This window comes from Marmota monax, unplaced genomic scaffold (genome assembly GCF_021218885.2).
Source record: "Marmota monax isolate L192 unplaced genomic scaffold, Marmota_monax_Labrador192_F-V1.1 WCK01_AAM20220418_F8-fsc00149, whole genome shotgun sequence".
NCBI lineage: Eukaryota > Metazoa > Chordata > Mammalia > Rodentia > Sciuridae > Marmota > Marmota monax.
Window position 1 is genome coordinate 2,236,822 of NW_026693170.1, and position 26,036 is coordinate 2,262,857.

General features: G+C 55.3%; 1 protein-coding gene, 1 long non-coding RNA gene and 2 other non-coding genes across 4 annotated transcripts in view; 2 read left to right on the forward strand and 2 right to left on the reverse strand.

Moving 5' to 3' along the window:
• Positions 1-1,538: 1,538 nt before the first annotated feature.
• LOC124100349 (small nucleolar RNA U13) lies at positions 1,539-1,637 on the reverse strand. Its single transcript, XR_006854230.1, has one exon. It is a non-coding gene; the product is annotated as a small nucleolar RNA U13 (small nucleolar RNA).
• A 2,718-nt stretch (positions 1,638-4,355) lies between these two features.
• Positions 4,356-26,036, reverse strand: part of Clptm1 (CLPTM1 regulator of GABA type A receptor forward trafficking) — a 28,534-nt gene continuing 6,853 nt past the window's right edge. The window contains exons 3-14 of the mRNA XM_046455625.1: positions 17,446-17,569; positions 16,320-16,478; positions 14,242-14,359; positions 10,361-10,446; positions 9,551-9,671; positions 8,832-9,076; positions 8,165-8,258; positions 6,577-6,767; positions 6,244-6,339; positions 5,827-5,962; positions 5,179-5,346; positions 4,356-5,060 (exon numbers count right to left, since the gene is read on the reverse strand). Coding sequence (XP_046311581.1) covers positions 4,780-5,060; positions 5,179-5,346; positions 5,827-5,962; positions 6,244-6,339; positions 6,577-6,767; positions 8,165-8,258; positions 8,832-9,076; positions 9,551-9,671; positions 10,361-10,446; positions 14,242-14,359; positions 16,320-16,478; positions 17,446-17,569 — 1,819 coding nt within the window. The 3' untranslated portion in view covers positions 4,356-4,779. The remainder of the gene's footprint in view (positions 5,061-5,178; positions 5,347-5,826; positions 5,963-6,243; positions 6,340-6,576; positions 6,768-8,164; positions 8,259-8,831; positions 9,077-9,550; positions 9,672-10,360; positions 10,447-14,241; positions 14,360-16,319; positions 16,479-17,445; positions 17,570-26,036) is intronic.
• LOC124100213 (uncharacterized) lies at positions 6,762-13,387 on the forward strand. Its single transcript, XR_006854192.2, has 3 exons — positions 6,762-7,345; positions 7,430-12,108; positions 12,626-13,387. It is a non-coding gene; the product is annotated as an uncharacterized LOC124100213 (long non-coding RNA).
• On the forward strand, positions 25,740-25,813 carry Trnag-ccc (transfer RNA glycine (anticodon CCC)). The gene has a single exon. It is a non-coding gene; the product is annotated as a tRNA-Gly (tRNA).

Below are 26,036 nucleotides of genomic sequence, written 5' to 3' on the forward strand. Positions count from 1 at the left end.
TCTCCAATGCAGAACACAGTAGGGTAGGTGTCCAATATTTCTGAATGAATGGACGGATTTTGTATTTGTTCTTCCCCAAGGCCTCTCCAAAACACTTAGAAACGGCACAGAGTGCTTGGCACAGTGGTGCACGCCTGTAATCCCAGCAACTCTGCAGGCTGAGGCAGGAGGATGGCAAGTTTGGAACTCAGAAATTTAGAGAGACCCTGCCTCAAAGGCAGGGCAGCTGGGGGTGTTGCTTGGTGGTAGAGCCCCTGGATTCAATCCCAGTAGTAAGTAAGTAAATAAATAAATAAATAAATGCACAGCGCTTTGAGTCCCAAGGCTAATAACTCAGTCTGGGAATGGTGACAGCAGGAGCCCTGCTGTACACATGGAGCAGTGTGCCCACAGTGCTTTGTACCTGGCAAGAGCACCAGGAGCATTTGCTAGAGTTAGGATTATTGCAGAGGAGACTGAGGCTCAAAGAGGGACCACACTTGGCTAGATTACATCCCTAAGCCTTCCATGTTCCTGAGAAAGTAACTATCAGGTTCAAACTCAGTTGCACCCCCAGACCTCAGAGCCAGAGTTTGATATCCTCCCTGTTTGCTTGTGAAAAATCTGGACGATCCAATTCTTCTCTTCATGACCCATGTGGACTAATTGATCCATTCAACATACACTTATTTAACTGGGCACAGTGATGCACACCTGTACTCCCAGCAGCTCAGGAGGCTGAGGCATGAGGATTGAAAGTTCAAAGCCAGCCTCAGCAACTTAGTGAGACCCTGTCTCAAGATGAAAAATAAAAAGGGCTGGGGATTTGGCTCAGTGGTTAGGCACCCCTGGGTTCAATCCCTGGTATGTGTTATTTAGCATGACCTGTGCGCTGTAACTTGCATGGGCGGTAGGGCACAGGGCTCAGAAGCTCAGGCCTTGTAGCTTTTCTTATACAGCAGTGATTCTCAAAAGTGTGGCCTCCAACCTTTCAGATGATTGCTGGAGTGCCAAGTTGGAGAATTAATGCTATTGAGCAAACTTCATCTTGCAAAGGACCAGACAGCAAATGTGTTAGTCTTTAGGTTTTGAGGACCAGGTGGTCTCAACTGTCAATCTGCCATTGCACACAACCAGCCAACAGCAGTACAAAAGTAATGAGTGTAGCCAGGCATGGTGGGGCACAACTGTAATCCAGGGACTCCAGAGAATTCCAATTCAAGGTCAGCCTCAGCAACTTAGTAAAACCCTCTCTCAAAATAAAAATAAAAAGAACTGGGATATAGCTCAGCAATAAGGCACCGCTGGGTTCAACCCCCAGTTCCAAAAAAAAAAAAGAAAAAAGAAAAAGAAGTAATGAGTGTGGCTATGGGCTATGTTCCAACAACATTATTTTATGGATATCACAAGTGAAATTTCACTGGGAATGTAGCTCAGAGGCAAGACACTTGCCTAGCATGTATGAGGCCAGCGTTCAGTTTCCAGTACTGAAAAAAAAGAAGTTATAAAATAATGAAATTTCATATAATTTTCACATAAAGCAATATATTCTTTCTTCCTGCCAGGTGGGTGATGTGCTGACATCATAACATGGCTGGCGAGAGGCACACCCCACAGTGGCATGAAACCAATTCTTACACAGTGAGCCACAAAAGGAGCATGAGAGATTCTTCTTTAGATTGTAACAATCACTTAAAAATGTAAAAATAATACAAAACTAGTGGGAAACTGAGCCCCCGCCTGGATTTGGCATGTAGGCCTTATAGAGGTTGTGCTTTGAGTATTGGAATCAGACTGACTGCGTTCAAATCCTAGACCTCAATTGCTGTGTGACTTCAGATAACTCATTTCATCTCTGAACTTGTTTCCCAGCTGTAGAGTGGGTCTTCAGTAGGACAGCTGTGGGAATTAAATACTGATAATATGCTGGATGTGGTGGCACATGCTTATATTCCCTCCTCCCTAGGCAGGAGGAGCCTAGGAATTTGAGGGTCAGTTGGAGCAACGTGTGACCCCATCTCAAAACAATCTATTCATCATTGTAACAGTAGTGGTAGACCCTTGGATGTAGCTCTTCCCCGTGACAGGTGTACCTTCCTGAACACTTGCATTGTGATGTTTGTATGACCCTGGACAAATTCCTTCATTTCTGCAGGGCTGTTTCCTCATATGCTAGATGAGGCTGAACAGCAAGCTTCACAGGATTGCTGCGAACGCTCCATTTACAGACTTATTACATTACACATGATGTGGGCACAGTGGTGCATGCCTGTACTCCCCGCTACTTGGAAGGCTGAAACAGGAGGATTGCAAGTTCAAGGTCAGCCTGGTCAATTTACCAAGACCCTGTCTCAAAATAAAAAGGGGCTGCAGATACAGCTCAGTGGTAGAGCACTGCTGGGTTCAATCCCCAGGGGTGGGAAAAAAGTGTCACACTCTATTCAACAGTGCCAGGCACTGTTCTAAAAGCTGGGGACATAACAAGGAACCCACAGACAAAAGCCCTTGCCATCAAGGAGCCAAAATCCAAGAGAGACGTAAAATAGATAAATAACTACACATCTGGTGGTCATGCTACTGAAGAAGAAAAGAGCAGTAAATATGAATAGAATTTGGGGACACTGGGAGGGTCTGAGGTGACATTTGAGTAGAGATCTGAAGGTGAGGGATCCATCCATGTGGATAACTAGGGGGAACATGTTCAGGGTACAGGGAAGAAGTGCAAAGGCCCTGAGATAGGGAAATGTGTAGCTTAAGAGCAGTGAGGAAGGGGATGCTGGGCAGCGGGGCCGCCTGGGCCACGTGGGAGGCCCTTAGCAATCAAGCAAGATCCTGTCTCAAAAAATGAAAAGGGCTGGGGATGTGGCTCAGGGGTTAAGCACCCCTGGGTTTAATCCCTGGTACCAAAACACCAAGAGTGGAGAGGAAACTAGAGCAGTGGCTGAGGGAAGAGGTAGAGACTGGGCCAGCACGACCGGCTGGCAAGGCAGTGGGGACACGGAGTGACATTCAGTTCAATGGGTAAAGCAAACCACATTAGGTACTTAGACTAGAGCCTGGCTCCTGAGGACCGACAAACAGCGGCTCCTACTACGTTAGGCCCATGAGCCCACCAGATTCCCCTCTGCTTCTTGTCAGGACTCATGCTTGTTGAATGAACAACTGAACGCATGCACTGAGGATTTCTGCAGGCGTGCATCCACAGGGTAGGCAGCACTATTTTGGTCCCAGCACAGGGGGAGGGCCTTGGGGAGCATTTGTGGACTGTGTCCGTGTGTCACAGTGGCTGCAGCTGTGGCAGTGAATGTGCACAGGGAGCCGGCAGTCCACAGTCCTGGCTGTGTGCTCGCAGGTCTTGGTCGAGTGGACGAGACTGACCCATCACCCCAGTGATGTCCCTGACGGGCAGGGCTGCCACCAGAGCCTAGATAGAGGACTTGGGGCTCAGGGAGGGCATCCTGGAGGTGGCGGCGCCCAAGCTGCAACCTGGAGGGTGCCCGGGGCATGAAGTTTTGAGCCGGGGTGTGTTCTAGGCAGGGAATGGCAAGCTAAGGAGCCCGGCAGAGCAGCCGTGCTGTGGAGCCATGGCCTGATATAGAGTGGGGCAGGGAATGAGGCAGATCTAGGCTACCTGAGGGACAGAGCCGCCCACAGTGCCACACATGGGGCTCAGTGAGCACGGACACGTCCCAGGTGCTTCCCCCCAGCCAGGCTCTGCAGACTGGGAAGCAAGGAGAGCCTACAACGTGGCCCTCAGCCCAGCCTCCTCTGAGCTAAGAGACCAACCCTCCCACAAATGCAGGTGACCGGGGTCCAACCCCCTCCAGGGTGCAGGAGCCCAGCCACCTCACTCCCAGCGGGCAAAGTCCCAGCTCGTGACGCTGCAGAGGTGGCACAAGCATCACACCCAGGAGCGGAGCGGGTCCTCGGCACGCAGCCTCCCACACCTGGTGCTGCAGCAGTTGGGGTGCTGCTCCCTGCCACAGCTGAGGTGAGCGGCAGCACATCAGGTGCATGTCATGACACGTCACACTGCGAGCAGGAAACCTGAGCATAGCGTCCCTCCCAGCAGCTGCCGTGAGGCCTCCTGTGGGCAGCGCTCCTGGCCCTGCCTCGTGGTGGGGTGGGGTGGGGGCTGGCCCACCATGGGCAGCTTCCCAGGAGTCTGTGAGACAGTTTCAGAAGCCCCTCGAGGGCAGTGGGAGGGGAGAGTGAGAGAGGGGCCTGGTCCCGAGGCGCGACTCCCTGGGGCCACTATTCCCCCCATTCTGCATCCTCCACCAGGCAGGTCTCCCTCCGGAAGCCAGGAGAGCCCCAGGCCCCAGGAGAGAGGCTCTGCGGGGAAGAGGAAGGCAGGCAGGGAGGGGCGGCTGAGCTTAAGTTAAACACCCACATGAATTTATTAAATCCAGACTGTGTTAAGGGTGGCGGTCTGGGAGGAGGGGGTGGTCGGACGAGGGACAAGACAATGGATGACTGCGGGCGTCCCACAGAGGGGCCCCGGCCCCTCCCCACCTGGCCCCCCTCGGCAGCGCCGCATAGGCTTCACCATGATTCCCAGCAGGGCTGGGCTGGCAGGGCAAGATGGCTGGAAACAGGACAGACAGACAGACGGCGCCTCCACAACAACGAGCCCAGCCCGCCCCGGCCCCGTGTCACACGCTGGGCCCTGGCCCAAGGGGGCCTCCTGCCGCCTGCCCGATCTGTCCAGGGAGAGGGCGACAGGAAGGGGCGGCAGGGGCCAGGTTGGCAGGGGTGGTGGTCGCCAGGAACCGGAGTGGACGAGGAGGACCAGTAGGGCTAATCCTTTTTCTTGTCCTCTGCTGGCTTTGGAGGGGCGTCCTGGGACTCAGTGGCGGGGCTGGCCCCCAGACTGGGCTGGGTGGGCAGGGACGCAGGGGCCTCCTCCCTGGCAGCGGTGGCTGTGGGGGCTGATGGTGCAAGGGCCCCTGCTGCCGTGGGGGCCTGGGCCACGGGGGCAGCGGCTGCGGGGTCCTCGCCACTCATGCCAAACTCATTCACACGGGTGGGGTCGACGCGGTAGATCCACCGTTGGTAGAGGTAGATGAAGAAGACCACGTCTGCGGACAGCAACAGGGACAGGGTCCTCAGGCCTGGGCTCGCCCGCATGCCAGCCTCAGCCCAGGGCCGTCACCCCCCCCCCCGACCCGGGGCCTGAACCCCATCCCCAGGCCTCACCGTCCCGTAGGCAGCCGATCCGGTACATGACGGGCATCTTGATGACAAAGGCGAACAGGTCATCTATGAAGGTGTTCAGGGCCTTGTAGGTGAGCATGCGCCATGGCAGGTGGGCCACGGACTTGAGCTTGTAGTTGATGAAGAGCTGGGGTGTCATGGTGATGAAGCCTGTGTGAGAGAGGAGGGCACCCTGAGTGCGGGGACGCGGGTGCTCCTGGCCTTGGAGTGCTCCATGGCCCCGGCGTCCAGCCCCACTGGCCTCCTCGCCACCCACAACCCCACTGCATCCCCGCCTTGGGGCATTTGCATGTCCTCTGCCCTCTGCCGTGAGATCTTTGTAGGGTCCCCTCCCTGGCACTGTTTAGCCCCGGTTTGGACACCGTCCCTAGAGGGGCCTCCCCAGTTCCCTCTAAGTGGCACCCGCGGTCTGCCCTCTTCACCACAAATGGGGCCAGGGCGCCCCTAGGCCCCCACATCCCACCTCTCTACCCTGGGTACCGCTCTGTGGGACAGGTCTGCCTCCCCTAATGATGGCCAAGCCTGGGGAGAGTAGGCCCAACCAACTCGATCCCCACTGTGTTCTGGTACTGCCCAGAGAGGGCCTGGGATTGTCCACCAGCGAGGCCCTGCCCTGTCGGCGCGGCTCACCAAAGGTCAGCAGGAAGCCGTAGAGCATGCTCAGCACCCAGGAGTACCAGCCCTTGTGCTCCAGGTACAGGAGGCTGTAGACGGCGTAGCAGCCCAAAAGCGGGAAGAGGATCCATGACAGGTACCGGAAGGCCATCTGTGGGGTCACAGGCAGGGCTGTGGCTGGCTCTGAGGGCCCCACCTAGCACCCTTGTTCCCAACCCACACCTGGCCTGGCAAGTTGGGCTGGGGGAATTTCCAGGTAGCCCTGGGAACTCTGGACTTGGCCAGGAAGTAGATACGGCAGGCAGGGGACACAGGGTGTGGCATAGGCCCTAAAGTGTGGGCTCAGCAGCTGGCAGGCTGATGGCTCAGTCCCCGCTCCTCAGGAGTATAGCTGCTTGGACACTGTTCACTAGGGCTGCGGGGGACACTCACGTCGTCGTACACCTTGGTAGACGACTCGATGTATGTGGACTTGTCTTTGAAGGTCGGGCAGGGGAAGATCCCTGCCACCCTGTGCTCCCGGTCCAGCTGCACACAGGAAAGAAGTGGTGTCAGTTGTGGCCCTGGCCCCTGCGACCCCTAAGCCAGAACCAGACCATGCCCTCCCCACTGTTCCCAGTTCCCCTGGCCGACATATGACCCAAAAAAATCCCCTGGTGTGAAAATCCCCTTGTCCTGGAGTGCAGCAGCATCGGGAAAGCCCCAGAGGCCAGCTCCAGGCCCGGGCTGGGAGGAGGCCCCCGCCCCTGACCGGCCCCGACGTACCCGGACGTCCATGACCTTGGTGATCTTCCACAGGTCGATGAGAACCCCGATGAAGACGCTGACCTGGACCACAAAGTTGGTCTCGTTGTCCAGGATGTAGAGGAGGACCACGAAGGACTGGAAAACGCCAAAGAACACGGAGCGCACAGAGAGGCCCTCCAGGGACTGCCGGCTGTTCCAGAACTGGATATCTGTGAGCCGAGGCGGGACGTGAGGGCCCTCAGTGGGCAGGCGAGCACTGCGCTCCCCCAGGAAGGGCCTCTATGCACTGGTGGCCTCCACGCCACGAGCAGGCAGGACCTCTGAGGTCCCCATGCAAAACAGGAGCACCCAGTGCCCCCAGGTGCCGTCCCTTGCCTGATGGTCAGACAGATGCTCATTGTACACAGTGCTGGGAGTCACAGCCGGGTGGGGTGGAGCCTGGACAGATGCTGGCCTGCCACACCACAGCCCACCCTGCCTCCCGGGATAGGAAGGTCTGGGGTACAGGCTTGGGGACCTCCTCCAGCTCCCCTCATGCTAAACCATGAAGGAAATGGAGTGTGGACACCCTTGGGCTCTAGTCTCCAACCTGGGGAACTCAGGTCAACCACACCCCTCGGAGCCCAGCCAGGCTGATAGGGTGACAAGCGCAACCACAGGAGGGCCACACCACAGCCTGGCTCACAGCAGCAAGGCCAGGCCGCAGTCACACAGGGCCCACTGGCACTCGGGGCTGCGGACCTGGCCCACTCTGCTCAGCCCACCACACCAACCCCCAGGCCCACTGGTAAGAATGGAGGGGAGACGAGTTCTGGTGGGAGGGGTGGCTGAGTCCCTCCTAGGGCAGAAAGCGACTGCTCCATTCCTGCAGGGACCAAGGGGAGCGCCCACACCTCCACGAGCTTCCTCCCTCTTCTGGACAGGACGAGCCCAGCAGACCCGCCCAGGGTGGGCAGAGGGTTTGGTGAGGCAGTGTCTAGTGAAGCTCCATGTGACAGCTGACCAGGTCCCCATGGAGGTCACATCAGGGACTACAGTGGGACACTACGTTCTTCTGGACAGTAGGTGCAGGCACCCCTCCTCCTGGGGACTCTGGCCTCGAGGGTAAAACGGGCTGGAACTGTGGGTGACGTTGGCAAATGGCCTAAGCTCTGACCTCTGCCTCCTCTGTTGTACCTGAGGGGCGATGACAGCCTCCTCAGGGGCCAGCGTGGTCGTCCTCAGAACTCGGCCTTCACGGGACTCCTGCCTTCCCGCCAGGAGGGCGAGGGGCTGGTGGGAGGTGGCCTGCCAGGCAGACCGGGAGCCACTCTGGGGCTTCCCTGCTCTAGGCCTTGGAGTTCCCCGGCCTGTTCCTGCTGGTGCCATTCTGGCCTCGGCCTGAGCAGCAGGTCCAACCCCTCCCTCAGCTGGTGGGTGGGAGTTTCTGGGTTGGGACTTTTGGGGGTCACTGTCCCTCCCAGCTCACCGGGTTTCTGGAAACTGGAGCTGAGAGATCCCAGGTAGGGGGAGGTATGGGGAGGAAAGGGCACCCCGATTCCCTGCCCTGCGCCCTCCCATCCCCAGGCCCCACAGGTCTCTCAGAGCCCTGGGGTCCCACACCTACCGTTCTTAAAGGCCAGGAACTCAAAGACACTGTGGACGATGGACACAATGATGGTGAGCGCCAGCAGGTAGGGGTTGGTCTCCAGGAGGGCAACCTGGGGGAAGGGCCATGAGCACTGCCCGCTCCTGCTCAGAGCTGCCCTCCTGCCCCAGGGCACCCAGACAGGCCCTGCTGACAATCCCCAGGCCCGCCTCTGGGGCCTTCCAGAGAGGAAGAGCCAGCACCAGCCAGGAGGACAGCTGGTCAGAGAAGGACACACGGGGACGAAGACATGATACAGAAGGGAGAAGACACAGGGAGAGGCAGAGACAGGGAGAGAGGTGGGGCAAGGGACATGGAGGGACAGCGAGGAACAGAAACCCAACAGCAACCACAGCCCCAGGCACACAGAGCCTAGTTTCAATGTCACGCAGCCAGGTTGACAGATGGCCATGGGAAGGCACTTAGGGCAGTGATGTGAAGTCGGGGAGACAGGGTGGGGCGGGTCCAGATCCAGAGGGCCCGGCCCGGTGATGGGCTGATGGAGCGGCAACAGGGCCCCAGGCCAGGCAGGGCCCTGCAGGAAAGGTCCAGGCCGTTTGAACTGGGGGGCAGGAGAGAGCTGCGGGAGTCCCCAGCCCATGGGCCACTTCCCCTTGGCCTCTGCAGCCAGGAGGAGCCAGCTCACCTTCACCGAGTCCTGCTCCTCGTCTGACTGCTCGTACAGCTCGTCGCCCAGGAAGTTCCAGGGTGACTTGGTGCTCTGGGCCGCGTAGAGCTGCCAGCGCCAGAGCGACAGCGGGCAGAAGGAAACGCGCAGCGGCAGGCTGGCCAGGCTCTCGTTGATGGGGTAGTAGTCCTTCTGCAGGTTCCAGTAGTCGTTGAAGTAGATGATGGGGTAGTAGTCCCCGCTGACCGCGTCGAACTTCACGTCTGGGGGCACACAGGGCGGGGCACTGCTCAGCCAGCTGGGGATAGGGACCCAGGATGGCCCCTCTGACAAACACTGGAGGCCAGGGGGCATTTCTGGGCTGTGTGAGAGCCCCTGACCTCAGCAGAGGGGCCTGGGTGGAAGGTCGCAGCCAGGTGCCCCGGGGTGACCCCGTGTCCGAGGCTTTGTGGAATCAGTCAGAACTGCCTCAGCTGCCAAAGCCGGCAGCGGGTGCATTTTTTGAAAATGCTTGTGATGGATGAAACCTGCTGCAGACGGATTGGCACCCGGCAGCTGGTCACCAGTGGTAGCCGGTCCTGGGTCACCAGGGGCGTGGGAGTGAGAGGAGAGCAGAGGCAAGACAGGGCTGGGAGTCCAGGGAGGGCAAGGACTTAGGAAGGTCTCTCGGGGTGAGACAGGAAATGGACTCGAGCACCCTCCCAGGCCTCTGCAGGCTGCCGCTGGGCTGGGCTTACACTGGTCTAGTGGGGGCGGCACGCTGCCCTTCACCCACGGCGTGTGGTCGTCCACGATGTTGATGGTGATGTTAGGGTGCCAGTGGGAAATCACCTCCACGGGCCCATAGTCCTCGGCCCTCTGCGGGGAGATGGGGACCGCAGTGGGCTCGGGGTAGCGCAGGGGCTGGTGGCAGCCGCTCCACACACCTCCTCCTGAACACCCGACTGTCATGAAGGCTGGACCTCCACAACCACAGCCACGGGCAGAGGACTCGCCCTGGCCCACCCAAGGCCAGTCTTCAGACCCCCGAGATCCTCTTACCCGGGGGACAGAAAAGTGAAGCCCACAGAGGTAGGGGGCAAGGCCCTGCCTTGAGATGGTGGCTCCACAGGTCCCTGAGTGGCATCCCTCCTCCTCCTAGGACTACCCAGGAAGCAAGACTCCCATCCTGTGGGTCCCCCTGCTGCCCAGCCCACCAGGACCTGCAGCCCACAGCTCCCCCTGGCCGCATCCCCGGGCCTCTCCTCTGCGCCAGCAGCCTGGGTATGAGTCCTGCCCCACCGCTGCTTGGCTGAGACTTAAGCACGTGTCCCCATGTGAAATGGAACTGGTGCAGGACCCCCTCACAGAGCCAGCGAGAGGCTTACCGGTAGACCTCCCCACTCCACCTGATTCCCGACCCCTTTCCAGGTAAGGAAAGGGAGGCTGAGGGAGGTGTGGTGGACTAGCGCATCCCAGCTCAGGGGAGCCGTGGGCCATGGGGCTGCCAGCTGGGGGTGACCGACCCATCTGGTCCCTACGACGCCCACAGCCCCATTCACAGTTACCTTGATCATTTCTGGGTCGGCTTCCGTCTCTCCCGTCAGCAGGTTTTTGGTTTTCTGAAATCGCCTGCGCTTGTATTTGTTGATCACTGCGGGTGATGGGGGAGGGGAAAGATGGGGAGGTGAGGCCTCGGGCACGGGCACCTGCATGTCCAGAGGCCAGGCCTCTGCTCACCCAGCGGAGGACGCCACTGCCTGCACCACACATCCGATGGTCCTCTGGCCTCTCCACCCACCCGGCCAGCCCAGGGGCCCCTCCTGGATGACAGGGCTTGCCTTCTCAGTGGCCCCTCACGAGGCCACGCCCCCTGACCTCTGTTGGGGGAGTGCTGGGTGGGCAGCACCCTGAGCTGACCTCTATCACCCCGCCTGGGCCTCTGGATGGCTGCTCCGTCTCCCTGTGACTGTCCCCTGCAGTCTTCATGGATGGCCCCTTCTCAGCCTGCAAGTCCCAGGTTAACTGTCCCATCCTCTCAGCGACTCCCCTGAGCACACTTCCCCTCCTAGCTGTTTCCATCACAGCCCTCGGCGACGCAAGCCCACTGCCCCTGTGTCCCACCCAAGCCCATGCAGCAGTCAGGGCTGATTTCAAACACTGACGCGCACACCGCAGGCTGGGATGGCCGCGCACAGGGTCATGACGAGGCAGGCTGCAGACGGAGCCCAGAGAAGGCCTGGAGAGGCATCCTGGGGCCGCGACGCCCCAGCCAGGGCCGCCCCCACTCCTCTCATGAAGGCCCCAGGCTCTGTGAGCCCTGCCCTGGGCACTGCCAGGACTTGCTGGGAAGGGGGGCGCTCACTCGTGCCCGTCGCCCCACTCCTGGCCACGGGGCATCTTCTTATTCCCTTTCATTGGGAAGAAGAGCTGCCTGTGACCTTCTCCTGCTGTGAGCTTCTCCGTCCTGCCCGCAGCCAGGGAGGGAGGGGAGCTGGTCAAAGGAGCTGGCCACGAGGGCTCCGGAGACAACCCTGGATCTGACTCCTGCAAGCTAAGGGATGCCGAGTCGAGTCCCTCCCTGGACTCTGGAAAGGAGGACCAGGCCTGCTGTCGCTAACACGAACGCCACCGTCTCTCTCCTAACCAGCTCATCTGAAGCTGGGCCTGGGGTGTGCCCCTGCAGGTCCAGTGTTTGGAGGGCCGAGGCAGGAGAGTCACTTGAGCCCAGGAGATCAGGACCAGGAGAGCAGTGAGCACTGAGGGTGGGCATCCTAGAGAAGGAACTCTAGAAGGACATGTCCTGCGCCATCTTCACCTGGGAGAGGCGGCCAGGGAGGGAGGGGGCGGTGCTGGGCGGGAGCATGGAGAGGGCCTGGCTCAGGGGACCGGGCTTCTAACAGGAGATGGGCCCGGCTGCCACGGGGAGCAAAGAGCCTCCTGTTCTCCAGATTTTGCTTCTAGAGCTGCATCACCCAGCATGGGGTCCCTGGCCCATGTGACCTCTGAGCACTGAAAGTGTGGCTGGTCAGCGGGAGGCGGGCTATGAGCGTGGTGTGCTCTTGGCCTCACCTTCGTTCCCACACTGATTCCACGTGGAAATGACAGGTGCCGACTGAGCTCAACCTCGCGCCGTTAACATAAATCCGCTGGTTCCATTTGCCCCTTTACTGCTGGCTCTTTTCCAGGAGGAACTGCAAGCCTCTGGCTCACACTGCACCTCCCCACACAGGGCTACTCTGGACCCGGATGCTGGCCTTTGGGGAACGAAAGGGGCTTTTTTGATCACATCCTCATTCTTCACCCTGTGGCAAAGGTAGCTAAGTCCAAGTCCTTCCATGTCCCTTCTCTGAGGGGTCCCAGCACAGACTGGGGCTGGGGGTGGCCTGGGTGGCTTTTCAGTCTACTGGCTGCAGACCTACTTTACAGACATTTTACATCTGTCACACTGCCCATGAGCAAACTCACTGCGCAAGCCACACTCCCCCAAGTCAAAACCCCAGCAAACACAGTCATCAGACAGCTCACCAGGATGATCAGGTGAGCAGCAAGCGAAGGTAGCAGGACCCACCTGGGCTACATGCAGGGCAACCTCTGAGGTGTCACACAATTTGACCCCGACCCTGACCCTGACACATCCATGGGACCATCCCGGTAGGTCACAGCCTCTCAGGCCACCTCTCCCACTTCTTCCCAGCTCCTTCTCAGGGAAGCCGGCCGGCAGCTGAACGCGCTCCCAGGCACACTGGCTTAGAACGTGTCTGGCAAACTCCAGGGGACTTTTCCAAGTCAGTTTTGGGGACTGACATGAGCTCACCGACTTTCTTTTACAGAATGACCATCCTTCAGGATCTTTTTTTAACAAAGGGAACAGGGAAGGCCTGACGCATATGAAAACCATGACATCTGTCACAGTGCTACCCCAAACAGCCAGGTGGGTCTGACCAAGCCCACAGGACGCTGGGAATAGTACTCAATAAAATAAAAGCTCCATGGAGTAAATAAAACCCAAGGTAGGGGAACGGGGGATGGGGTTTCAGAAGAGCCATTCTCCAGAGCTGCTGGAACCCAGGGACAGTGAGGTTTCTCTGGGTGCCGACAGGAGACCATGGACTCAAGGAAGTAGCCCAAAAAGCTAGGTAAAGACAATTATTAGCTTCCTGGAAAATGTGAAGTTAGGCAGAAAGGAATTTAAAAAAAGGTGTATTCACCGTATGGTTCAGACATACGGTGAGTCTGAGTCAAAAACGTTTAAGAAACGTCACATAGTCAAAAACGTTTAAGAAAAGTGCTAGGGCCGCAGCCCAGGGGTACAGCACCCCTGGGTTCAATCCTCAGGACCAACAACAAAAAAAGAAACTCCAGTGTTAACTTATCAGTGGGAGCCCTGGTGGAGAAGGAGCAGGATAAAGAGCTCAGCTGATCTCTACTGAGGCTGGCTGTGGTGGCCAGGAGGAGGAGAAGAGGCGGACGGGAGCCTGGGCTTGGCGCACCTGACACAGTATTTGAATTTTAAACCATATATGTGCAATAGGAGATCTAAAAAATAGTCAACCAGATGCAGTGAGTGGAGAGAAATAAAACTGGTTTCAATACAGGCTGTGTCAGAAGTTACGAATAGCCAGGTGCAGTGACCCACATCTGTAATCCCAGAACTCGGGAGGCTGAGGCAGGAGGATCACAAGTTTGACACCAGCCTGGACAACTCAGCAAGACCCTATCTAAAACTAAAAAAAAGGGCTGGGGATGTGGCTCTGTGGCTGGGCTCAATCCCTGCACACACACAAAAGAGGCCGCAAGCATCCAGCTCTGCCCGAGGTTTGTCCACCCAATCAAGATTCTCCCAGTGCGTGCCTAGCACTGCCCGGGCCACCAGGCCACATAAAAGTAGGGGGACAGTCCTTGAAACAGAAGGCCTCATCCAGCTGCAAGGCCCCTCACCATGCCTTCCTCAGGGACGAGCTAGGCTCAGACCTTATTGCAGGACCCAAATGACAGGGCCACCTGGTCGAACACAGAGACTCCTCCAAAGGCAGTGTGTGCCCCCAGCACCCGCACACAGAGGCTGCACCGCCACAAACACAACGAAAAAGATACCATTCCCATGCCAAGCCCTGCCCCGCTCCCCTGCCGTGTACCCTGCGCTGTCCACGGGGCACCTGAGCATCAGCTTCACCAGCCCAGGCTGTGCGTGAGTCACCCGCCACCCCTGGCACACTCCCTCCAGAAGTCCCCGCCTCCACCTGCTCTTCCTAGCCCACTCCTCTGTGGTCTGGGTGCTGAGGCCACAGGGTGCGTGAGGGGCAGTCCGTCTGTCGCCCCGGCCTCCCTAGGCATGAGCCGCAGCTTGCCCTTCCTGACCTGGGATTCACTGTCCGCCACTCCAGCCTGGGGCCCAGGAGGCTGGGCCCCTTATGGCGGGTCCTGGCTGTCGGGAGTGACTACTTACTCCGGGACATGTGGACCGTGGCGAGCCGGCGGTACAGGGCCTTCTGCCGGGGGTCGGGGTGGAAGCCACTCTTGGTGAAGTAGACGTGGATGTAGATGGAGCCATTCTGCTGCACGCTCTGGAAGACAGACGGGCAGCTGGGCGGGCCACTGGGCAGAAGGAGCACGGAAGCCCTGCCAGTCACCTCCCAGAAGCTGCTGTCCCTACTTCTCCAGCTGTTTACGAGGGCCCGGGTGGGCAGAGCAGCTGGGCAGCTCAGAGCAAACACCAGGCCAGATGCGGAGTCCATCCCAGCTCGGCTTCCCCGCCGGGCCTCGGTGTCCCCCTAAAGGACGTGGGTCAGCATGGCGCTACCCTGACCAGACCACACTGCAGGGAGGACCCAGAGCACCCAGCAGGGTCCACACAGCACAGTGAGGCCTTAGTCACCACCGCCAACAACAACCGTCACCACCGGGCAGGAAGACAAGGCCCACAAACACCAGCTCTTACCACATTCCCCCTGCCCTAGGCCCCTCCCACAGTGTCCCCCTACCCGAGCGAACAGTCACACATCAGCCCTGTGCCGTGAGTGGGTCACATTACAACCCCATTTTGCAGAGGAGACAACTGGGGTTCACATGAAGGGGTTAAAGAACACAGCGTGAAGCCAGGCACAGTGGTACATGCCTGTAATCCCTGCTACTTGGGAGGCTGAGGCAAGAGGACCCAAGTTTGAGAACAGCACAGCAACTCAGCGAGACCCTGCCTCAAAGAACAATTCAGGAAAGGGCTGGGATGTAGCTGAGCGGTAGAGGGCCCCGGCTCCATCCCGAGGTCCACACCAAAATAAAAAATAAAAAATGCAGGGACGAGGAGGTGGACCAGAACCTGGGACCACCCCACGACACACTGTGCCCTCCACGCTCTTTGTCCTGCCTCCCACTGCCCAGCTCTGCCAAAGCCTTTCTCGGGCTAACCCTCCCCGTCTGAGGGCTGCTCTCGCTGGATACAGACGAGGAAACCAAGGCTGAAGGGATGCAGGCTGCCCGAGGCTCGGAGTGGAGGGCCCCGGGCAGCTCTGAGCAGAGCTGGGACTCACTTGGCACCAGGTCCTGCCTGTGACGTCCATCCCTGACTGCACCCCGAAACTTTGAAGGAGGGAACACCCAAGTCCATGGGAGTAGCTCTCGCCGGTGGCTGGCCAGTCCCCAGCCTCCCCTCGGCCTTGGGGTGGGGCCTGGGCTTGGTATCCTGGCAGGTGGTGTCACCTGCCTAAGACACACTGCGTCCACATCCTCCAGCCACACAGACAGGGCAGAGGCGCCCCACACTCCTGGAGGCTGAGAAGGCCTGCTGAGAAGAGGCCGAGGCTCAAACCAGGGAGGCTCCTCGCTGCTCCACAGTCGCTGAGCCTGTGCTTGGCGCCCTGCTGGGCTACAGTGACAGGGACACAGACGTGACTGAACTGGCTGCAGACTTAACCCTCACAGGGCTCAAACATTACGAGGGAGGAAGATCTGTCCCCAAACAGGAAGGCCCAGAGTGGACAGGGAAAGATGGGAAGTGCTGCTGGCTATGAGGACCCAGAGAGGGAGTGTGACCAAGCCCGAGTGGCAGGAGGGCTTCCTCGAAGAGGCTCGATTTGAACCTGAGCTGCCAGTGTCCAGAGACGGAGACCCCAAGTTTGGATTTCTCACAAGCTAAGTGACCCTGGGGAAGTCGCCACACTTCTCTGTACCCCCGTTTCCCTGCCTGTCAAATGGGGACAGCAATAGTTGCTCCCTCATGGAGTGCGGCAGGTTTCCCTGTTGGGTGAGTGCTTGGTCAACATTATTCTGACACTGGGCTTCCTGACACGCTGGTGATGAGGCGGCCCTGGAGGTGACGAAAGGCCTGGAGGTGACGAGGAGGCCCTGGAGGAAGATCACTGTGTTCTTACTGCTTAAAGCTCGAGCCATGCAATCTTGGATGCGGCTGGGAGAATCGCACACCAATTCCACCCCACTCAGCTCCTCAGGAGGCAGAGGAAGCCCAGGGACCTCAGGGCTAGACCCGCGGGAGGCGCCCCCAGTGGGGCCAGGACCACGGGCACCCACCTGCGGGATGTCAAGCTCGGCGAAGTGCTCGTAGCAGCCGTCGGCGTTCTCGCCACTAGTCCAGTCTCCGTACACGAGGTCATGCTGCTCCCAGAACAGGGCTGATGTGGCGTTGAAGTCTGTAAAGTGCTCGTGCTCCGAGATGTACACGTGCAAGTTCTGTGGAGACGGGAAGAGTGCAGAGCTCAGAGCCTCTGAAGGCTGACAGATAAAAAGCAGAGGAAGAGCTGGGGGCAGGGGCTGGCACACTGACACAGGTTTGCCTGTCCTGCTCTGAGTCTGACATCCATGAGCATAAAGCACCTCAGGCTGGCAGGAGCCAGGTGTGGTGGTGCATGCCTGAATCAGGAGGCTGAGGCAGGAGGATCACAAGTTTGACCAGCCTCAGCAACTAAGTGTGACCCTGTCTCAAAACAAAAAATATAGCTCAATGGTAAAGCACCCTGATTCAAACACCAATACCAAAAAAAAAAAAAAAAAAAGAATAGAAAAGAAAGAAAGAAAAAATTTTAAGAGGCAGGACCTCCCTGGATAACCCCCTCCTCGACTGGCCCCCCTTTACGTGCAGGCCCCAGGGCTAGTGACTTGGGAGGGGGCAGGCTTTGCAGAACACCCTCCTTGCCCAGGCCATCTTAGTCTGCACTCCCGAGGGCCTACTCAAGAACAGCTCTGCAGGGGTCACCTCCCACCAGAACCCTGGGAAGCTGCCTGGGAGCCGCGCAGAACCCCAGGGAGAGGCCCAGGCCAAGGCCTGTGGTGGAGGCTCCTGGGCTGCCTGGTGCCGGCCCTCCGTCCCCTGTCCCCCGTCCCTCCCCGCTCCCCTGCGTGTCTCCCATCACAACCTCTAAGGGCTGGACAGACTTCTGGAATTACAGCTAACGCCCTGCTGGGACAGTTTTTAAATAACTGAGTGAAGTCTTTGGCGTCCTGCCTCAACATCAACCGCACTAAACAAAAAGCCCAAGGAGCTCACCATTTCCTTCCACGTGGCACAGGCTGCACCTGCTGGTGGCCCGGGCCCGGCCCCTGCCTGCTCACAAGCCAGCGGTGGCCAGGGTCTGCTCCCTCCCGACATCCGGCACTGTCACTCCTCCACCACCCACACCACCTCCCACCCAGCAGTTACCATTAAAGTGTCTTTGGGGAACAGGTTGCGGCTGGCGACACGTGGGGCTCCCCCGGGGCCCGTCTGGTCCTGAGGGGCCGGCCCTCGGCGGAACCAGCTGCTGATGGCCCAGATGACGAAGATCCTGAGGAGAAAGCACACAGGCTGAGCCACCGGCCTGCCCCCAGCAACCCAGCGCCTCACTGGGCACCTGCACTCCAGGGTCTGGCTAGGGACTGTGACCGAGTGGGGGAGGGTCCCCAAAAAGTCAGTCACAAGGCAGCTGAGATGGCAAGAGGACCCCAAGTGAGGTGTGGAGGTAGGCCCAGGTGCCAGTGGGTGCTGGGGGCCCGGCACTGCCTGGCTCCACATGGGGCCACCCTGACTCCCCCAGGGGCTTTGGGCAGTCACGTGGCCTCACGAGCTCCCACACCTGAGAAGCACCTGCCCCAACCCCCGGGGTCCCTGCGAGAGAGAATCCTAGGAATCTGGAGTCCCAATATTTCAGGGACACAAAACCTTACAACCTTACAAGAAGGAACATTTTCAAACTTCAAATCAACTGAAAACTGGAGAAATGGTGGTAAGTAATGGGTTAGTCCTCCTTTTTAGCCACAAGGTGAGGTCCTTCAGACCCACTCGGCCCTCAACGAGGACTACAGAGGGAGCAGGGCTGTGTGGCTCAGTGGTGGAGCGCTTGCCTAGCACAGGGGAGGTCCTGGTTTCATCCTCAGCCCCACACAAAAAATATATTAATTAATCAAAGGCACTGTGTCCACCTACGACTAATTAATATATATATATAAAAAGAACTGAGGAGGCTCGAGCTGGGGCTGAGCAGTAGAGCACTCGCCTAGCACATGCAAGACCCTGGGTTCGATCCTCAGCAACCCATAAAAATAAATAAAATAAAGGTATTGCGTTCAACTACAACTAAAAAATAAATTTAAATAAAAAGAACTGAAAGGGCTCAAAAAAAATCAATAGGGCTGGGATTGTGGCTAGTGATAGAGTGCTTGCCTCTCACGTATGAGGCCCTGGGTTCGATCCTCAGCACCCCATTAAAGATAAATAAAAACAAAGATATTGTGTCTGTCCATCTACAACTAGAAAAAAATTTTTAAATAAAATAAAAAATAAAAATGAAAAATCAATTAATATACTAAGAATATATCAACACATTTTATATTTGTTAATTACAAATATTGAGAAAATGAGATTACATTTGGCCCTCGGTATCTGCAGGTTTTGCATCCATAGCCAACCAAGCTCAGATAAAAAATATTCATAGGGCTGGGGATGTGGCTCAAGCGGTAGCGCGCTCGCCTGGCATGCATGCGGCCCGGGTTCGACCCTCAGCACCACATACAAACAAAAGATGTTGTGCCCGCCGAAAACTAAAAAATAAATGTTAAAATTCTCTCTCTCTCTCTCTCTCTCTCTCTCTCTCTCTCTCTCTCTTTAAAAAAAATAAAATAAAATTCATATTCAGAGGGGGGAAAAAAAAAACCAGCCAGGCGCGGTAGTGCATGCCTGCAGTACCAGTCTTCAGGAGGCCGAAGCAGGAGGATCCCTGGAGCCCAGGAGCTCCAGGCCAGCCTGGGCAACACTGCGAGACCCTGTCTTCCTAAAAAACAACAAAGAGGCTGGGCACAGTGGCACACACCTGTAATCCCAGCGGCTCAGGAGGCTGAGGCAAGAGGAATGCAAGTTCAAAGCCAGCCTCAGCAACTTGGCGAGACCCTGTCTTTAAATAAAATATAAAACGGGCTGGGGATGTGGCTCAGTGTGTGCGTGTGTTTGAGAGTGTGTGTGTGTGAGAGAGAGAGAGGAAAACAGAGAGACAGACACTAGGGACTGAGCCCAGGGGTGCTCTACCACTGAGCCATATCCTCAGCCTCCTTTATAAATTTGAGACAGGGTCTCACTGAATTGCTGAGGCTGGCCTCAAACTTGCCATCTTCTTGCCTCAGCCTCCCAGCGGCTGGGATTACAGGCACGTGCCACCATGTCCAGCTGAGAAGCCTGGATTTTGAGCTGGGATGCAGCTCGGTGGGAGCACCCACCTGTTATGCACAAGGCCCTGGGCTCCATCCCCAGCACCACAAAAACAAAAGCTGTAAAGTGGAAAAGGACCGGGTGCTCCGCTGGCATGGGCGGGCTGCCCCCCAACTGAGCTTGGTCAGGCGCAGGGACTTGCCTCTGCCTGCAGAAGCCATGAGGCCCAGGGGTCTGGGGTCTCAGGGGCCGTGGCCTAGCTCAGCCACCTGCTGCCTCCCCAAAAGTCCCTGAGGCACAACGGCTGGCATTCTCTGGGGACCCAACCGCCTCCACGAGAAGTTCCCATTTTCGTAAATACTCCCAGGAACATTTGGGAGCACAGACACCCACAGGCAGCTCCATCCTGCCTAGTGAGGAGCCCATGGAGGTCCCCATCCCTCTGGGCTCCATTCCCTAGTTCTCTGGAGAACATGTGTCACCATGGTCTTCAGGGCCTTTGTGGAAGGCTCACAGACACGGTCCTCTGCTCATGGAGCCAGGCCTACAGGGCCTGGACCCTCCTGACATTTTTCAATTTACCCGAGTAAGCAAATAAAACAGACTTTAAGTCCTCCCTCCCTCCCTCCCACCCCAACTACCGCCCTACAGCCACCAGTTCAAAAAAGTTGTAAATATGATTTCTTCCCTTTTTTCTCATTACTAGGAACTGAACCTGGGTCTCAGCAGCTTAGGCCAGTGCTCCGCCACTGAGCCCCAGCCCAGCACCCTTTGTTTGTATTTTACTGAGACGAGTGCTCTAGAGTGGTCCAGGTTGGCCTCAAACCTGTGATCCTTCTGACTCAGGCTCCTGAGTCTCTGGGATTACAGGTGTGCATCACCATGCTCAGCTGGAAACTTGTAAATGTATGAAAAGACATAAATTAAAACTCCTAGCTGGCCAGGTACAAGGTGCTCAGCAACTCCGCGAGACCCTGTCTCTAAATAAAATACAAAATGGGCTGGGGAGGAGGCTCAGTTCAATTCCCTGTACAAAAAAAAAAACAAAAAACCTCCTAGCTGGACACCGGAAAGCACGCCTGTAATCCCAGTGACTCCAGAGGCCGAGGCAGGAGGATCATAAGTTCAAAGCCAGTCTCAGCCACCTAGTAAGTCCTTGTTTCAAAATATAAATAAACAGGGCTGGGATGTAGCTCTGTGGTGAAGCACCCCTGAGTTCAATCCCTGAGTGATGGAGAGGGAAAAAACAAAAGAAAACAAACCCTCCGTCTCCCCACTCCTTTATACACCCAGTGCTGGCCATCTCCACCCCAGCAACCACGGGTCTAGTTTGAGGACAAGCTCAAATGCACACATGCCACCCGTCCCCAGAGCCTATTTCACATAATCTCCCTAAAGCTGTGAGGAGTTCAGGGACCCTGAAAATAAACCCTCAATTTAAGAACTCCACACAGATGGGAGGATGACAAGTTTGAGGCCAGCCTAGGAAACGTAGTGAGAACTGTCTGAAAATAAAATAAAAAAGTACTCAAAGGTAGAGTGTGTGCCTAAGGTGTGAAGGCCCTGGCTTCCATTCCCAGCACTGGGGTGGGGTGGGGTGGGGTGTGCAGACAGGCAGGGGCAGCGGCGGTGGTACATGCCTTTAATCCCAGTTACTTGGGAGGCTCATAAATTCAAGGCCAGCCTGGGGCTACTCATTGAGACCCTAAATCAAAATTGAAAATAAAAAGCACTGCCAGATATGGTGGAGCAAACCTGTAATCCCAGCAACTCGGGAGGCTGAGGCAGGAGGACTACAAGTTTGAGGCCAGCCTCAGCAACTTTGCAAGACCCTCAGCAACTTAACAAGACCCCGTCTCAAAATAAATAATAAGAAGTGCTGGGGCTGACTCCAGGGCTGGGGGTGTGGTTCAAGCGGTAACGTGCTCGCCTAGCATGCTTGAGGCACTGGGTTCGATTCTGAGCACCACATAAAAGTAAAATAAAGATACTGTGTCTACCTTAAAAACAAAGATGACTCCAGACAAAATGGTCTGTGTGCATCCACCCAACTGACGGCGGCGCCGGCTGGTTCTCAGGGAGGAAACGAGCCTGCGGTGAGTCTGTATTAGAGCTCTTTCATCCGCGGCAAGCTCCCTTCTGTACTGATGCAGAAAGATTTCTCAGATACCTTGCTAATGAGAAAACACCAAGGAGAGGCCAGTGTGTGACACAGCCTGCTTCTTCTGTAAAAATGAAGGGAAGGACACAAGTAATCTATGCAGAGCTGCTGGGCCGTGAAAAATGAGTGACACAGAATAAGATCCTAAATCGTTACGTGGCCATCGGGGAAGGGAGGGGGAAAGGAGCTCGCGGAGAAGCCTGGGGCGCCAGCGGCAGGAGCGCGCCCAGGCTTAGGGGCTGAACACCCAGAAGAGAGTTCTTCCTGCACAGCTCCCGGTAGCCTGTGGGACTCCAAGGATTGACCCAGGAGTGCTCCACCACTGAGCCCCAGCCCCAGCCCTTTTTATTTTCAGACAGGGTCTTGCTAAGTTGCTGAGGCTGGCTTTGAACTTGTCATCCTCCTGAGCCACCGGGATTACAGGATGTGCCACCATGCCTGGCTATGTGCCACCCTTGGAGGACACCAGGCAGATGACCCTGTCCCACGGCAGAATGTGATTGACAACTGCGTCAGATTTTGTGGGTTATTTTTTAGCTATACATGGACACAGTATATTTCGTTTAATTATTTTTTTGTGGTGCTGAGGATCGAACTCAGGGCTCACACGTGCTAGGCGAGCGCTCTGCCGCTGAGCCCCAGCCCCAGTCCCAGTCCATAAGGTCGTTTTTTTTTTTTTAATTGAACAATGAAAGCAATGCCACACTAGTGACATGGATTCTCATGGAATCCATTTGATGACCCTCGGTCAGCGCTCCCGTCTGTGAGATGGAAACTGAGGCACAGGAAAGGTGATCACCTGAGCATGTGCCACAGCTGAGAGGTGACAGAGCCGTGCTGAGGCCGGCTCTCCCATGCAATCGGAGCCACCCGTGCCCCCAACCTTTTCCGCCCCAAATGATGATAGCTGATTCGCTATTTTGGACAAGTGGGTAGCTCATAATTTTTCTTAAACAAGTTTGTCTTTGAGCATCCTAATGTGACCCGCTTAGGGCCAATTACTAGGTATGTGCTCACCAGATGGCCACCAACCAATAGTCCCGCCTTTTCTTTAGTGTCGGCCCTCCAGAGCTGCAGGTTTCACTTACGTGAAATGAACCAACCGCAGATGGAAAGCATTCAAAAATAAAAACTGCTTCTGAACATGTATAAACCTTTTTCATCTCATTATTCCCTGAACAGTACAGTGTAACACCTGTTACATGCTAACACAGCATGCACACTGTGTTAGGCATTCCAAGAGACCTAGGGATGACTGAAAGTAAACGGGAAAGCCAGGCATGGCGCCGCACACCTGTGATCCCAGTGACTAGGGAGGATGGCAAGTTCAAAAGCCAGCCTCAGGAACTTGGCAAAGCCCTAGGCAATTTAGCCAGACCCTGTCTCTAAATAAGAAATAAAAAAAAGGGCTGGAGATGAGGTTCGGTAAAGCATCCTTGGGTTCCATTCCTTTCTCTCCCCTCCAAAATAATGGAGTAAACAGGAGCCTGTGAGCAGGGTGTATGCAGACCCCACATGGCTTCAGAGGACTTGGGAAATGTTGTACCACTGAGCTAAGCTCAGGCCCCTCATTTTTCTTTATACTCTTCTAGTTGTCTAAATTGTTTTATTTTATACAATAAGTACATATGATTTACAAATTTAGAGGAAATCTAATAAATTTCAGATCTGCCCAACAATCTATAGACGGATCCCTGCCCCCACAGAATCACCCTCCTTTCACTTTAGGAAGAGAATCACTGCTTTTCAGCAAGGTGCTTGGGTCCCCAGAATAAAGAGTACATTTCCCAGCCTTCCCTGTGGCCGGCCCTGGTGATGTGCAGACATTCTAGCTAAGGGGATGGCGGGCACACCTGTAATGCCAGCGACTCAGGAGGCTAAGGCCAGAGGATCCCACGTTTGAGGCCAGCCAGGCAACTTTGAGAAACCCTGTCTCAAATAATAAATATAAACAGTGTTGGGGATGTGGCTCAGTGGTAGAGTGCCCCTGAAGGAAAGGAAGAAAACAAAACTTACACCTTTCTGCTGTGTAATTTCTCACAGCTAAAAGAGAACTGACTGTATGGCCTGGTCTTCTGACCATTTTACTGAAGTACCTCTCCAAAAGAAGAGAACAAAGAAATGTCCATTTTACAGATGGGTAAATAAGGGCACAGAACAGAAAAAGGGCCTGTCACTAGGTGTAGACAGACAGGGACAAAACCAAGTGCCAGATATACCACCCCATTCCCACCTATTATCCCCCCAACTAGACACTGAGGGCACAACCCTGAGTCCCACTGTTGGAAGGAACATGAGAATCCATACGCAAGAAGATACCATCACCTGTCACAGGAAAACAAAGGCTGACCGTTCATCAGAGCTAACCAAAGCAGTAAAAGTCACAGGGACAGGGGGCTGGGGCTGGGGCTCAGCAGTAGAGCGCTTACCAAGCACATGTGAGGTCCTGGGTTTGATCCTCAGCACCCATAAAAATAAATAAATAAAACAAAGGTATTGTGTCCAACTACAACTAAAAAGTTAAAAAAATAAAATAAAAAGTCACAGGGACAGAAGTAGACATGGTGGTACATGCCTGTAATCCAGAGGACCACAAGGTCAAGGCCAGTCTCAGCAATTCAGCAAGACCTTTGGCAACTTAACAACACCCTGTGTCAAAATTTAAAAATTGGGGGTGTGGCTCAGTGCTAAAGCGTCCCTGGGTTCAATCTCTAGTGCCAAAAAAGAGAGAGACATGCACACACACACGCACACACACACACACAGAGTATACAGATAGATGTCAGAAGGCAGTGAGAAGACAAAGTGGGGAGTCTGTATTTAGTGGGTTTCAGTTTGGGAAGGTGAACAGTGTGACAGGCATCTATCGGGGTGAATGTACTTCTGCATCTGGTGGGGTCTGGGGGTGCAACTGGGCACTCTACATTGAGATACACCCCAGTCCTTTTGTTTTTTATTTATTTTTATTTTGGGGGTTCTAGGGATTGAACCCAGGGATACTTTACCACTGAGCTAAAACCCCAGTCCATTTTATTTTTTATTCTGTGACAGGGTCTCGCTAAGTTGCCCAGATCGGCTTTGAACTTGTGTTCCTCCTGCCTCAGCCTCCCAAGTCACGGGGATTACAGGAGTGTGCCATCTCTGGCAATGTGAATATACTTAATATCACAGGAGATTACACTTAGAAAGGCTTAAAATAGCTGGACATGATGGCGCACACCCGTAATCCCAGGAACTCTGACGACGTAGGCAGGGTAGCCAGTTTGAGGCCAGCAATTTAGCAATACCCTGTCTCAAATTAAAAAATTAAAAGGACTGGGGCTGGGGTTGTGGCTCAGTGGTAAAGTGCTCACCTAGCATGTGCGAGGCACTGGGTTCAATCCTCAGCACCACATAAAAATAAATAAAATAAAGGTATTGTGTCCAACTACAACTAAAAAATAAAAAAATATATATTAAAAAAAAAAAAAAGGATTTGGGATGTACCTTAATGGTAAAGTGTCTCTGGGTTTAATTCCCTGTCTCCCCACCACCCTTGCAAAGAAAATACATATATATAGTTAAAATGGTCAATTTTTGTCTTCTTTTGCACTTGTGGGGATTGAAGGCAGGGTTCTGAGCACACTAGGCAAGTGGTCTATCACTAAGCAATACTCCCAACCTTAAAACAGTAAATTTTCTCTGTAGAGGTTGCAGACTGAGTTATGTTCCCCAAAATTCCTGTGTTGAAGGAATAACTCTTAGTACCTCAGTGACTATGTTTAGAGATGGCAATAATAATAAATAATAATCAATAGGCAATTTAGCAGTAGACATGTGCTTAGTATGCATGAGGCCCTGGATTTGACCCTCAGCACAATGAGTAAAACCTTTTAAATAAACAAGGCCAGGCACAGCTACTGGAACTGCAGCTACTTGGGAGGCCAAAGCAGGGGGTCATAAATTTGAAAGCTGCTCTCATTAAGCTTAGTGAGACCCTGTGGCAAAACAAAAAATAAAAAGGGTTAGGAATGTGTGACAGTGACAGAGCACTCCTGAATTCAATCCCCAGTACCACAAATCAGAATAAAATTGAAATTAAGATGTTATTCGGGTACATGAGATCCTAATCCACCATGACTGGATTCCTTATAAGAGATTAGGACCCAGGGGGGCTGGGGGTATAGCTCAGTTCGTAGAGTTTGTGCCTCCCATGCACAAGGCCCTGGGTTCAATCCCCAGCACTGCCCACGAAAAAGAGAGAGAGAGAGATTAGGGGGGCTCGGGATGTGTCTCAAGTGGTAGCGCGCTCGCCTGGCATGCGTGAGACCCTGGGTTTGATCCTCAGCACCACATAAAAATAAAATAAAGATATTGTGCCCACCTAAAACTAAAAAATAAACATTAAAAAAAAGAGAGAGAGAGAGAAAGAGAGATTAGGACCCAGAACAAAAAAAGAAGAGGGCTGGGGATG